At 38.6% G+C, this 14,802-nt stretch overlaps 1 protein-coding gene across 4 annotated transcripts in view; it reads right to left on the bottom strand.

Annotated features, from left to right (window-relative positions):
* Positions 1-14,802, bottom strand: part of rasgef1a (RasGEF domain family member 1A) — a 149,319-nt gene that overhangs the window by 21,476 nt on the left and 113,041 nt on the right. Inside the window, exon 1 of one of the 4 annotated variants that reach the window (XM_031905154.1) lies at positions 10,692-10,788. The exons of 1 other annotated variant lie outside the window; for it this stretch is intronic. Coding sequence is in view for 1 of the 3 variants with exons in the window: in XM_012966704.3 (XP_012822158.1) it covers positions 11,971-11,994 (24 nt within the window). In the remaining 2 variants the exon portion in view is untranslated. Of the gene's footprint in view, positions 1-10,691; positions 10,789-11,970; positions 12,340-14,802 lie in introns of those variants that run through there. 2 more of the 4 variants (XM_012966704.3, NM_001045710.2) reach the window with 2 other exon arrangements.

A 14,802-nucleotide genomic window follows, 5' to 3' on the forward strand; every position in this document is an offset into this window, starting at 1 on the left:
TTTCTAAAATAGATGTGAACATGAGTGCAAAAATAAGTGCAAAATAGAAATGCATTAATTAATGTGGTACCCACTTGTTTAAACACAAGCCACAGTAAAACCCTGTCTGATTTTCCCCTTAGGACCTCTTGTTTACTAGTCAAATATAGCATGATTTTCTCAAAATCATCCAGAAAGACAGAATATCCCACTAGGACACAACAAGCGCCCTTAGCTGTGAGTTGTAACCTCTAATTGGAGACACACAGCAGAGTGAGGCAGTAACAATGTGGTCTAGCTGAACAGCTTTACTTTGGGCGTGTGAGGCTATTAAGTAATTTTCAAAAAGCCATTGCCGTGCACTTTAAAAACAGAAGGACTTTGTGTTCTTGTTCCAGTCAGCCCTATACTTATTCTGGATTTCAGTACATTTTCATTACTAGCTGGCACACATACAGTATGCTACATATAATGGTGCTGTTATTAAATAGCTAAAACCACATTCCGTACCATTTAACAATAAGGGCATACATTTGAAAATAAAGAAAATTCTATACTACAAATAAGATAGAGCAAGCCATTATCTAACCTTTAGGAGCATGCAAATATATTTTAATCTTAACATGATTAAAATACATTTAATTAATGAACCTTGTAAAAAATTATTATAGCAATTATGCAATTATTATCAATTATGCATTGTTAAGTTAATATTGCATTTAGGACACAAACACTATGTTATTGGCAAACACAGAAACATAATTAAAACTGAGCGCTATCTATTAAAACTTATAGGTAAACTGCATTGTAATGCAGAGCAATGGCCGAGCTACCTTTTGGGCTTCCGAAATCCATAGGCAGGAACAAAGATGTATTAATGTCTAAGTTAGAGAAATTTGAAAGTAAAGCAAAATGCACAAATTCTCAAATTATCAGATGAAAGACTACTATATTTGTAACTGACTACAGTCCTTTAATGGTCTAGTAAATGAACAATAAAAGGGAAATATACTCATATAAATGTAATTAGCATTTACCATATACTGACCAATGTATGTGTTTGCTCTAGAAAGTGTAATATAGTTTCCATAGATAAGAAACTACTATATAACCATAGTACTATGCTGTTTTATTATGGCAGCGGGGTCTATATTTGCAGAGTAGATAAGAGATAAGTAGTTAAAAGTACTTATATGGCACCCGATCAAAATTTTCTAACCTGGCCGATTGGCGTGTCGTCCGATTTCAGCAGCTTCCTGCGATATCGGTCGACTCGCCGACATGCCATACACGCACCGAATATCGTACGAAACGAGGTTTCGTACGATATTATTGGTGCGTGTATGGCCAGCTTAAGAGTTATTTTATTTCCAGGCATTGGATAAACAGATGTAAATCAAACCTTTTCAGTTTATAGTGTTATGGCCCTTTGATGGAATAATGGAAACTAAAATGAAAATATGAATATAACTTAGGCACTGGGCATAAGGGAATACTCTTATATAAATGTGGGTAATTCTCATCTCTTGAAATACATAAATGACTTGAGTGAAGAATGCAAGTGTTTATAATTATTTAATATGCTAACTACTAATATTAAGGGAGATGGAGTGTTCAGTTTTTGGGGGCTTTTTTAACTCAATACTTGCTAATTTTCTAGTGCTTAATAATTTGATTGGGGTGTTCTTAGAACAGAATAGCTGCCAAAAGCAGTTACCGTATATACCGTATAAGCTGATCTGAATACTGGAAAAACTTATTGACTCGAGTATAAGCCTAGGGTGGGAAATGCAGCAGCTACTGCTACGTTTCATTTAAAATAAATACCAATAAAATTACATTAAATGAGGCATCAGTGGGGTATATGTTTTTAAATATTTATTTCAAATAAAAACTGTAAACTAGCTATGTAAGTGGAGGGTCAACAAAAACAATTGTTTTATCAACAATGATACCTTAAGAGTACTCAGAAACCAAGCTAAAACACAAAGGGGCTGATTTACTAACCCACGAATCCGACCCGAATTGGAAAAGTTCCGACTTGAAAACGAACATTTTGCGACATTTTCATATGTTTTGCGATTTTTTCGGATTCTGTACGAATTTTTCGTTACCAATACGATTTTTGAGTAAAAACGCGAATTTTTCGTATCCATTACGAAAGTTGCGCATTTTGCGTACCGTTAAAACTTACGCGAAAAGTTGCGCATTTTTCGTAGCGTTAAAACTTACGCAAAAAGTTGCGCATTTTTCGTAGCGTTAAAACTTACGCGAAAAGTTGCGCATTTTTCGCGTAAGTTTTAACGCTACGCAAAATGCGCAACTTTTTACGCAACTTTCGTAATGGATAGGAAAACTCGCGTTTTTACGCAAAAATCGTATTGGTAACGAAAAATTCGTACAGAATCCGAAAAAATCGCAAAACATACGAAAAAATCGCAAAGTACCGATCATTACGAAAAAAACGCAATCGGACTCCATTCGACATGTTCGTGGGTAAGTAAATCAGCCCCAAAGAGTTAAAATCCTTCAAAACTATATATAGTTTATATAGAATATAAAGTGAAATGTCTAGTGCAGAATAGGACAGGTGAGGATGGTAGATGAAGATAAATTTGGGAGCGGGCCAGGGCACTGGAGGGTCTGGTTGCGGGTGGCCTAATTTGCACACGAAGGACAGAGGGTGCTAGTTTGGAGGGACCCATGGCACCTGACTCGAGTATAAGCCGAGGGTGACTTTTTCAGCACATTTTGGGTGCTGAAAAACTAGGATTATACTCAAGTATATACAGTAAATATTTGCTACAATCTGATACACTGATCTGCTTTGATAAATGTGTCAATACGTTAAACCCTTTCAAGGCTGTCAGGGACATGCTCATGATAGGAAAATAAAAAATATTGAACTGCTGGGAATCTCTCTGTGTGTCTGTGCTGTAAGTGTGTAGCACAGATGGCTGCTGATCATCTGTCATGGATTTGTATCACTTGGCTTTATTTCTACCATACACAGCAAATGTCAGACACAATGACACCTAATAGGTAGCTGCCACATATACAACATATTCGCCATAATGATTAGTCGTGATCAGGACAGTTGTGAACAGGAAGCAAATGTTGAAGTGTATGATGACGGTTTCTTGTGGCTTTCCACAAACAATGTTTTTTAGCCGTGCTGCTCTTGGTCGACAAATCATGCATTTTTCTATATTGGCCTTGCTTACAGAGACTTTCATTGCAGCTCACCATTTACTCAGCTCTGTGACTGGGTCACAGGAGAGATGCTACAGTTCTGTAGGCTCTCATGCTTCCCCTAAACATTAGATGAATACAATCCCAGGGAGACTACAGAGACTGACAGTAGCATGAGGAAAACAACATTCTTTGAATACAGAATAGGATTAAATGATGTGTGTTATTTTCAGGGATTACTGGTTCTTAACTCTCAAATGTGTTGGAGCCATTTAATTGCTAATTGTTTTGTTTCCAAAATATGAGTACAGTTTTGTCTGTTCAGTGCAGTCTGTTTAATTTTGACTACCCAAAATAAATCTTCGGTACCAAACAAGCTGTTTATGTTTAGTTAAGGAAAAAACAGAATCGCTTTGTCATGGTACTTAATGGGTTGTTTGTAGGGTTGCCACCTTTTCTGTAAAAAACAACCTTGTTATATATCCAGGCCTATAAATACTGGGCAGTTGGCAACCCTAGTTTGTAAGCCAAAATATAAAATTTTGCACAATGGGAGTACATTTAATTCTAAGCAACTTTAAAATACAAGAGTTGTAAAAAAGATTAACCTGTTCTATTCATGTTTTTCTGAATGCAATTGATACAAATATGTAACTCGAACATAGTCTGGCATTTCTGCCCAGAAAATATTACACTGGTCTTGGGAACTTGCACACTAAGCCCTAGGCCACCATCTTCATAGAATTTTCTTGTGGCTATATAGACTTATGCATATGCACGATAGGAAAATAGGACATTTATACTAGTCCAAGCCCAGGTGCATAAAAATGTGCAAGAAAGCCAAACATACCCCCCCCAGGATATTAAAGGAGTTGTTTACCTTTCAATAACTTTTTCAGTTCAGTTGTTTTCAAACAAGTAGACATCTATGTCAACAAGTGTGTACGGCCAACTTAATACTACATGTGTATGGCCAACTTAAGGCTGTGTGGTACAAGTGTGCATGGCCAACTTATGGCTACTTGTTACAAATGTGAATGGCTAACTTAAGGCTACATGGTACAAGTATGTATGGCCAACTTAAGGCTACGTGATACAAATGTGAACACTGTACATGTGGCAAAAAATTACAAATGAAATATTTCTATGTATTCTTGTGGTGGAAGGCTTCTTTAATAATGGGACACATATGGAAGCTTTGCATGCATTCTCCACTGCCTCTTTGGATATGAAGATATAGGTTATATATTTAACAGAATTGAAATGATGTAAATATCCCTGTAAGAGGCATAAACTCTCCAGAAACCTTTGCTGTTTTAGTCTGCTACAGTTATTGTAATATAATATAATTGTTGTTTCAGACAGGAAACCTATTTAGAGGAATATTTAATACCAGTGTACAAGAGTACTTAGTACTTAGAAACAGATCAGTTCTTATTTCCACCATTCCATTGCCAGTAATATGCATTCACTCACTTCCCTGAATCCCTTTTCTCAAAGCCACATCAAAGCATTTTTTAAGAAAATATTTTTCAGGTTCAGTGTAAATATTTTAGTTGCCTGGCCTGTCTGCATATATGGTAGTCAATAAAGTTATAATTTCAATTTTGAAGACCATATCAATAGCCTGGTATGTGAAACTAACAGCTATAAAATAGATTTAAGAAAGAGAGTTCTAAACATTCTGGTTTTCTGCAGCACCACTGGACACTTGTATCTCTGTTCTACTGGTGACAAGAAATTACAATGGATGATTGCATCCAAAATTGCACTTTGCATACTGCGGTAAGTAAGAAAATGACCCCTATTTAGTTGTTAAATAATGCATATTAAAAGCAATTTCTGTTCATATGTTCAGCTTGCATTTCAACAGAGGCACATTCAGATAAATAAACTGCATTCTCTTAGTAGCCAGCCTTAATGCTGCGATAGTGACCATAAGGATAGAATTATAACAAAAAAAACAAAAATAACATCAATTGGGAGCCACAAGTGAAATGGAGCTGAAAATAATAATTGCAATTAATGCACCAAACCTTCCAAGAATAAAATAAAAACCATTCTCTTGACTGTCATAAATAATGCATCCTTGTAGTAATTGGTGTTAATGATACAGTGTTACTAAGGTTACATAAACAAAAATAATATATGAAACTATTCGGTTCACAGTGTTTCTATAGAAGCAATACCAGTTATTCATTTCTAATGAAGAATGAAAGGGGAAAATAAAACTACTTAAATATAACATACATTTGACAAAGTATTCCTATTTAGACAATTTTGTTTAATTGCAAATTTTACTTGCAGATATTACAGATCTGCTCAAAAGTATTCTTCTGGTGCAAAAAATATTCTTTTAGTCACATACACTGTGCACTGCGGGTTCGTAAAAACCATATTAAACATAAGCAAAGCAAAAATTGCTCATACAATTTATGTGTATAGCCAGCTTTAGACCATAGTCTATAGAAGAGAGAACAAGTCAGGCTTTTTCAAGACTAGCAGAGACAGCTCACATAGATCAATATGACTGCACATAAGGTCAGTTTGACCCTTCCCTCGGTAACCTGTGACAGCAATAACAAATTCTCTGAGCTGCAGATTACATGTGCCTTGTCTGAGCAAGAAGCTACAATACATCCATAAGATGAGATGTGTTTTAATGTTTCACTGGATCTACTTATTAAAATCAGTCTCACATGTATCAGATGACAAATGGTTTGTACCAGGAGCCCTGCTACCTATTGTATGCTCTCAGGTATGAGTAAAGCTAAACACAACTCTTGAGATGTCACTAATATCTCATGGTCACCTACCTCAGCTCTCCATATGAACTAGGCAGTCCCTCCATGATTGCTGTGTGGTATTTAAACTATAGTTTGAGTGAGCTGTGCCTTCAACTGTGGTTGGTGATATATTATAATTTTACTGAATGCAATGTGGAAATAAACTGGCAGGTGATTGCTTTATACTTTTAAAATAAAGCAATCCAGCTGATTTCTTGGACATTTTTCCTTCTCTTTTATATACAGATAACATGCATCAGAATGACTCCACCTCCACATTCACACACCCTGGTGGCTGGTGTTAAAGGAGAGGAAAGGTAAAAATGAATTAAGCTTCATCAGAAAGGTCTATGTAAATACAGCCATAAGCACAGAAAAGCTGCACTGTGTCCTCTATCAAAAGAAACACAGGATTTCTTGTCTTCCTTTGAGTAAACATGTTCTTTTGAAACAGACTTCCTCTCTCACATTCATACTTCATTCCAGGCTGAGTCTGGGCAACTCTCTCTCCCTTCTCCTGCTCCCCCTCCCATAAGAATTCATAAGAATTCACTCCCCCTCCCATCAGAATGTGTGATCTATGCTACCAGCAGCAGGAAGCTACTGGGACTAAGCTAAAATGGCACCTGCTATCTTAAACAAACGGAGAGAGCTTCTAGGGCTGTTTTCTGCAGAATAAATATAGTGTTCTAGCTTGCTCTAATGAGGCTAATCTATTGGCAGTAAAATGCCAAAATGACTTTCTTACTCCTTTAGGGCTGTGACACACGTGAAGATTTACGCGACGGCGTGATTTGCGGAAGTCGCCACAGTTGCCTTGAGAGGAAACTTTGGTGACTTCGGCAAATTGCAGCGCCGCGTATGCCATACCACAGGCGATTTACATTCTGGCCGGTGGGATGGAATTTCGGGGAGATTGGTCGCCCGCGACAAGCAAGATTTGTTGCGCGGTGACTAATCTCCCCATATGTCACAGCCCTTAAAGCATTTTTAATACTGTACTTTGGTTTCAGACTTAGGGCAAGATGAAAAAGCAGGGAGTAAAGTAATTGTAATATGACATCATTACTCAATACAGGTATTTCTAATGTTGCTACTGTTACTATACTATACTGAGAAATGTAAACTGTGTCTTGAATTAAGACACCAGACTTTCTGTACTTTTTGCTGGGTGCCTTGATGATACTGTACATGCAAATAATTCATAAGTGGCACAAGGTACATGTACCAACTCTGTGGACACACTGTGACTGCAACAAGACAGATCAGTATATGCAGCCATAGGACAATTGCACAATGTTGTTTTTGCCTCTGCTGCTCTGCACTGCATTCACAAGGGAATGCACATTCAGGAATGAAGTTTCTCTACATAGACATTATGAGGATGAAGTACAGTTAAAACATAAAACTTTTACCTGTGCGCCATGTATTAACATTTTGTGGTACAACCATGCATTTACATAGAGGGGGCACAACCCTTTCGGCTTGAGCAATCATAAAGGAAATTCCACAAACAAAGCACACTAGGGAAAAAAGCCTCAACTAACAAGGTATTTTTGCTCTAAACCCTGCGTAATTTCCTGAACTCACGCAGGGTTTCCTTTATGATTGCTCCAACCTAAAGGCCCCTCCTACAATATGTGACATCAAGCTAAGCCTAATTCTTGCACTGCACCTCGCTATAAGTGTCTGCACAGATGCAAATTTACTTATTTCAGTAAGCATAAATACCTGTTGAGAACTACTCCAGCCTAAGTTTTTGCCTCTTAATATCACTTAGATTGTTTAGGTGAATAATTCTATTATAAGTAAAGTAACTGTTTTCAAAGATTAACATGCCAAGTCTGGAAGTATGTACAGTGTCAGTACAGCAGCAGTTATTTTAATATTTATAACTTCCCCTTTCTAGTTACCAAAGTATAAGCAGCACTATTTATGAATATAACAACTTCCACTCCTCCAAGAAGTGCACTACACTAAAACACATGATCTGACGACAATCACCCACTTGCAACTTCCTTGTTTATTTTTAGGTGCCCGCGTATTACATCAGCCCATGCATCAGAGGTCCAGCCAAAGTGGTTAAATATTAAATACATTGTTTGTATCCTTTTAAAGAAAAGGGCCAGAAAAACTGGTTTTACTTATCTGATTTGTGTCACACTGCTCTCTAAGTCTTATATACTCTTATTATGACGTAAGTTAGTTGTTTTTCTCCCATTGTATTGTAATGTGTACGGGAATGTTCATTTCAGCCACCTACTGTGAACTGGACAATAAGGCAACATGAATTACAATATTATATTACAGCTGTCCACTCAGTTCTAAGGATTGCATTTAGACTGTAAATAGTACATAAGGCCTTTTTTAGCATCACCAAATGATAAATGTTGCAAAAGTAATAAAGTAATGATTACTCCTATGCAGTACATGGATTTACTTTATTTGTTTTATTGTTGCTTTGCTATTTCCCACATCTAGAATCATTATGCCACTTTACAGACCCCCATGCAAACCCCCCAAAATTCTACCTTCCCCACTTTCTGAAAGCCCCTGGGGCATGCACTAAGACCTAGAGGGATTAAAAGAAGATGGTGGCTGTGCAGGAGGAACCAAAAAAGTTATAGAGGGTTGCATGAGAGTAAGGGTTCTACCTTAAGGGCAAGACAGATGGGCAATTAGTTGCTGAGATTTTTAAAAATTCGATTGTGGCAGAAATATGTGATGCGAGAGAAACTGCCATATCGTCTCACCATGGCAATTAGTAGGTTTGTTTTCGCCCTAAATAACATAGGGCTGCTCACTGTGGGAATTGAAAGAGCAACTCTGCATCTGAATTCAAAATTCATACAGAAATAGATATATAATGCTTTTCTTGAATAAGCTTACACTGGCAATACTTTATAGCCTCCCCTTACACTATAATTCCAATCATCCCAAGCTATATACAGCCCACAGTCCTGAGTAGGCAAACAGGGGCCCATGCTTGGCAAATGCTTGGACTGTTTAAAAAGAAACTATGGCAGGGGTATTATTAAAGTGATTATTAAAACTGGAAAATGACAGTATACGTTTGGGACCTGTTATCCAGAATGCTCAGGGCCTGAGGTTTTCTGGATAAAGAATCTTAACATAATTTGGATCACCATACCTTAAGTCTACTAAAATTAATTTAAACATCAAAATAAATTAAATCAAATTATTACAGAGAAAAAAAGAAATTATTTTTAAAACTGTTTCCTTAAAATGGAGTCTATGGGAGATGGAATTCCTGAAATTCAGAGCTTTCTGTATAACAGGTTTCCCGATAATGGATCCCATACCTCTATCATTTTTCAACAAAAACATGTATTGCAGTTATAAAGAGCACAGGCCAAACCAAATCCAAACACCTAAAGTAAATTGACCTTAAAACACTGGACAACTAAACACAATTTTTCATTTACAAAGTTTTTTTTTTTTTTTTTAAATTTCCCTACTAAAAAAAATGATCTTTTATGCAGTTACTGCATACTTTCACAAGAACAAGCACTGGGTTCAATAATAGGTTGCCAAGGCCCAATTTTAAGAGATGCAGCAGCTGCATATCATTTTATGTACATGCATGATATGTATATTAGCTCCTTGGAAAAACTGCTCTAAACATGTAATAACTGTTTCTACCTCCGCCTTATTTCCAGAATTTCTGCAGCTGTGAAATAGATTATCTTAGAAATGTCCAACATCATAAAGCTGGAATCATTTTATCCAAGTCCTTATAACATAGACAGCCCTTAGCAATCTCTTAAAAACAACATAGAAAATAGAAAATAAAATGGCATTTACTTGGAGGAAGGCAGAGGAGGAATGGGGAAATTCCTGTTTTATGTATCAGCTGAATAACAGGGCTAGAGAATGCACCTGTGCTGGGGAGAGCTGAGCAACTATACCAAAACATGTTAATATAGATACATTTTTTTTCACATTTTAGTTAATCCAATCCACTCTATTTTTATTTACTATGTTAATGAAACCACCTATATTACTATGGGCTCTGCAGGACATTTTCCAAGACAGGGTAAAGTTTTCAACCAAAAGCAACTTGTTTTCCTAGCTGGTCATACATATCCACTCGTGACCTTTTCTGGATTTGACCCCCTACATTTTGGGCCAAATCTGGTTGATACGATCGTTTGGCCCATGGACATCAAATGTCAGTGTGGTACCTGCCCCATGGGACTTTTAAACTTGCCTGATAAATATCTGGCAGATACTGAAGGGCCCAAACTGGCAGCTTAAATCTAGGTTCTAAGGCGATATCAGGTTTAAGGGATAATTTGTAAAAATATAACTTATTGGCAAAACCCAGCAAGCCACTTGTTACATAACTTTGTAACTAGGGGGCCATTTAAGCAGATTGTATAAAACATAAAAATACCTTGTACTATGCATAATGCTATAACAAATTATATAATTTGGGCAAAATGGCTTCATCCTTATGGGCCAGTCCTGTTACTCATGGCAGCCCTGGTTATATACCCATATTGCCCTACACTTACAGTGCTGCATATAGAAAGTAATAACAGGGATAAAGTCCCCGTGGCCCCTCAGAGAATATCCAGGGGCACCGGGGGAGTGACAGTATATATTGTACTGTACTGAACAAAGCACCCAGTACAGATAGAGGGCCCCCAAATTAGCATAAATGTATATATATTTCGACTTCGTTCTGCCTCTTGTTAATCTACAACTCACAGAAGGATATTACTTCCGGGTTAGACTTCAACATCCAGTAGTGATGAGCGAAATTTTTTCCGGTTTCCAGGTTTTGCACCCATAAACTCCAATGACTGCAAAAATAAGTTATGCGGTAAAAAAAATTGTTGCACGGAAAGGAAAAATTTGCAGCGAAAAAAACGCCCATTGACTTCAATGCCTTTTGTGAATTTTTGCTGTTTAGCGTCCTTTTTGAAGAAGCAAAACAGGACAGATTCCCTCATCACAAACATCCAGAGAAAGTAGAATAAATGACATTGTGTGCGATCCAGCTGTACCCAACAAATTGACTTAAGTAAACATTACAGCCAGAGGACCCCCAAAACAGCAAAACATTCTTAATTAAAATTAATTGTGCCTAAGAAAAATCAGCTACTTTGTTTGTCAACACAAACAAAGTGGTGTAACAATAGAAGAAGCAGACCCCGTAATTGTGGGGACCTATACTGCGGGATCTGCTTTCCCTATAGCCACTCTATTCAGCGAAGTTATGGGCCCACTGCAAATGTTCAGCAGCGGGTTCATTTTTTTCTTTCTTCTAATATAAGAGATTGTATGGGAAGGGAAAAAAACAATAAAACCTAATAAGATAGAAAAATTAAAAAAAAAAACTAATAAGAGATCAGATAGTGATTTGGTTGGTGCAGCAGCCACAGGTAGGGAATCACACACAATAATGCACACTCACATGCAAGCACACTCACACTCAGTCTGACACTCATACACACAAAGCAGATTCAGCCCCTTCTCCCCAAACACTGACCTAGACACATGTTCTAACCCCCTTCCATCACTCACACATCACATAAGCAGGCCGTGAGTCAGTCTCAGATACAATCTAGCGTGTTTCAGGCTGCAGCAGGGAGAGATGTAATGTTATCAGAAGAGAGGCAGAGAATCTGCACTTGTTCTTGCCCTGTAGAAGGGAAAACACATCTCTTACCCCCTCCAGGCTTTTTTTTTTTTTTACCAGTGGGGTCACGAATATCGACTGTTTGTAGAACTCGTAGTTCATCACCTGACTGGAGTCTTCATGCTTTGGTATAATCTGTATAACTGAAGCTTTAGGCACCTCACATACATAAACCCTTAATCCATTATTAAGGTGATGCCTCAAGGGGCCAATCTGTAGCCCTCAAGCTGCTAGGTGAGTACAACATGCAGTGCCCACAAGCACAACATCCCTCACATACATTTTTACATAAGACAATTTAATATATAAATGTATCCATCGGTCCTATAGGATGGAGTTGCTTACCCTCATTTTCTGCACCATGCACATGAAGGCAGCCAGACGTTATAGCCAGAAGCCAGGAATTTAAGAGGGGTGCGTTGCCTTGGTAGCGAAGCCTTTACACCGCCACTAGCATTATCCCAGCGCTGCCTCACTTCCCGCCAGCCGCACTAGGAACAGCTCCCTTAAAACCAGAAGGGATGTGGCTGTCTCCGTCCTCTCCTGCCTTGGACTAAGCCGGACGTTCGTACCCAGAGAGCACAGCTCACTTGTACTTGCTGCATTAAAATAAAAGCTCTTAGCAGCCTGACTGTTTCATTTAGTCCCGCCTGCTCAGCCTTTTAGGAGATCCCCAGCCACACAACAGCCACAACAGGTTAGACAAGGCAGAGAAACTCCTCCTCCTGGTACTGCACAAACAGCAGCATGGGCAGAGGTGCTCAGGGGAGGCTGGGTTTTTAGGGGAAATAACCACAGAAATTAGCAATTCTGCTCAGACACGTTCCCCAGACAGGCATCAGGTCACACCAAGCATTTGCAGGCAGGGTTCTACATCCTTACGATAGGAAGGAAGCCCAGCTCTTATTCTGTAGGCATTAGCATAAGGACCAAAAAGCAGTTCTCAGTGTTTTCTCTGGTTTTATAACCTACAGCAGAGCTGTCAAACCGAAGCCTCATGGGTGGGATGTGGCTCTAACACAAGGTTTCTTTACTTCTTTCCTGACTGGATCCGAATGCAGCCTCAGAGTTGATTAAAATTAATAATTCACCTCTATTATAGGGAAAAAATGAACCTTACTAAAGAGGGGATCTCTGAGACCCACCCTAAACAGCATGCTGATCTGTAACTAAAGAATTTCTGCTTAAGGGAATTTTATGGTGCTCCACTTTGTCTTAAAATAATCTGACTACCACATGAAAAAAACTGGCATACAGATATTGGAAAAGGATAGGGTGGTGGTGGGGCTTGCTTCTTTTTGGATTTTTCCCCTCAGGCAGGGCAAGAAGAAGTGCCCCAGGTCCCCACAGCAACTGCCTCCCTGCTAATAAACACTGAGTGACACATTTACCTATTTATCTATCCTTCTCAATATAAAATATAAAGCATTTATTAACCATGAAATATATATATATATATATAAACTAGTGGCTGGTTAGCCATCTACATACACTTTTTTTGTATAGACCAAGGGCAGCAGAAGAGCATTGCTAAGCAGAATTTCGAGTGTTGTAGTTCAACAGTAGTCTGAGGGATGTGGGGAGGGTGCGGTTGAGATAATATGTAGTTGCTGATTTGGCAGCCCTATGGCTTAAATTGAACTTTTGGGTACAGCTGGACCACATACAGTTTAATATTATTTATTTTATGTTCTGTGGATGTAGGAGTCCCACCTGCTTCCACCTGGAATTCACTTCCTTATAGGTGTTGTAGCTCAGCAAGATACAGAGGGGAGGTGCTATGTATATGCATTTTTGCTGATAAGTTCTCTATCTGTGCTAGGTTCTTTGTTCAGTATAGTTGTGGTACAGGTGCTGTCATGCATGTCTTACAATTATCTAACTGATTATGCAGCCACCAGAGTTTACTGTCACTGCCCTAGCAGCCCTTGGATATTCCCTATGCATCCTTAAAAATATACCTTACTAAAGATCATTGATACATGTCATAATGACTTAGGGATATATTTATCTGCTTGGTGCAAAGTGCAGCATTCCATGGGGCACACGTGCCCTTTAGTGCTCTAGCACTTGTGCTCCAGGGAATAGAATTGTATATTATTCAGGCATACCTGCTTTTGAGACCCACGAGCCTCTGTTTCCTTGGATCCTCTGTACACTATAGATGGGAACTGTTTTTTTCTCCACAAAAAAGGATTGAAGTCTGCATTATTTGCTTCCCTGCTGCCTGAAATATCAATGGCATGTTCTGCAGCTTTTCTCTCATCTGAACTATTATGGGTATGGAGCACTGGTGCCAGAAGTACAAGGAAATTAGATTAGTTCTCGAGGGCCTGATATGGGTATTGAACCTGGTCTGCAATGAATAACAGGACTGAAGAAAGGCATAGATGGCCCTTTTCCCAAAATTATATCACTTATTATTGTGCTATGCATAGTGCAAAATATTTTTATGTTTTATACATTCTACTTAAACAACCCCCCTTAGTTACAAAGTTATATAAGCTGCAAATGGCTTGCTGGGTTTTACCAATTAATTAATTTACTACAGATCACCCCATAAACCTGATAATAAAGTGCATTCCAGTTTTCTTTTTACCAGAATTCCAATGTCATTGAGGACGGAAATGGGTGTTTTTTTTTTCTAATGCAATTGTGCTGTGCCTACCAAAGTGGCATTCAGTTCACTAAAATGAATGCAACTGGGTCAACACTGCATTACAAAGCAGAAGCACTTGCACCAAAAATGTTGTTTGTCTAGCATTATGTAGAGCAGTGCTGTCCAACTGGCGGCCCGCGGGCCGCATGCGGCCCTCAACCCCCCTCTGTGTGGCCCCCCACCTGTCTGACTACTTTGATGGCTTACCTTTGTGTAAGTTTATATGGTATCAGTACTGAGATTAACTGGCCCCATGCATGGTTCTCACCTCAGATTCAGGCTGTAATCCCCTGTATTGTTTAAAAATTGAATCTCCTGTACTGTTCACACCTTCTAATCTCTGCATTGTTTACCCCCTGCAGTGTTAACACCTCAGGCTCAGCGTGTAATCACCCATATTGTTCTCCTGGTCACACCTCAGACATTGTATGTACTGCCTGGCCTATGCTGCCTGTGTGTAGACAGCATAGGGTAGGCAGAGTATGGCACATAGGCATCATAGGGCAGGGAGGGTATGG

The sequence above is a fragment of the Xenopus tropicalis genome, chromosome 7 (assembly GCF_000004195.4).
Source record: "Xenopus tropicalis strain Nigerian chromosome 7, UCB_Xtro_10.0, whole genome shotgun sequence".
NCBI lineage: Eukaryota > Metazoa > Chordata > Amphibia > Anura > Pipidae > Xenopus > Xenopus tropicalis.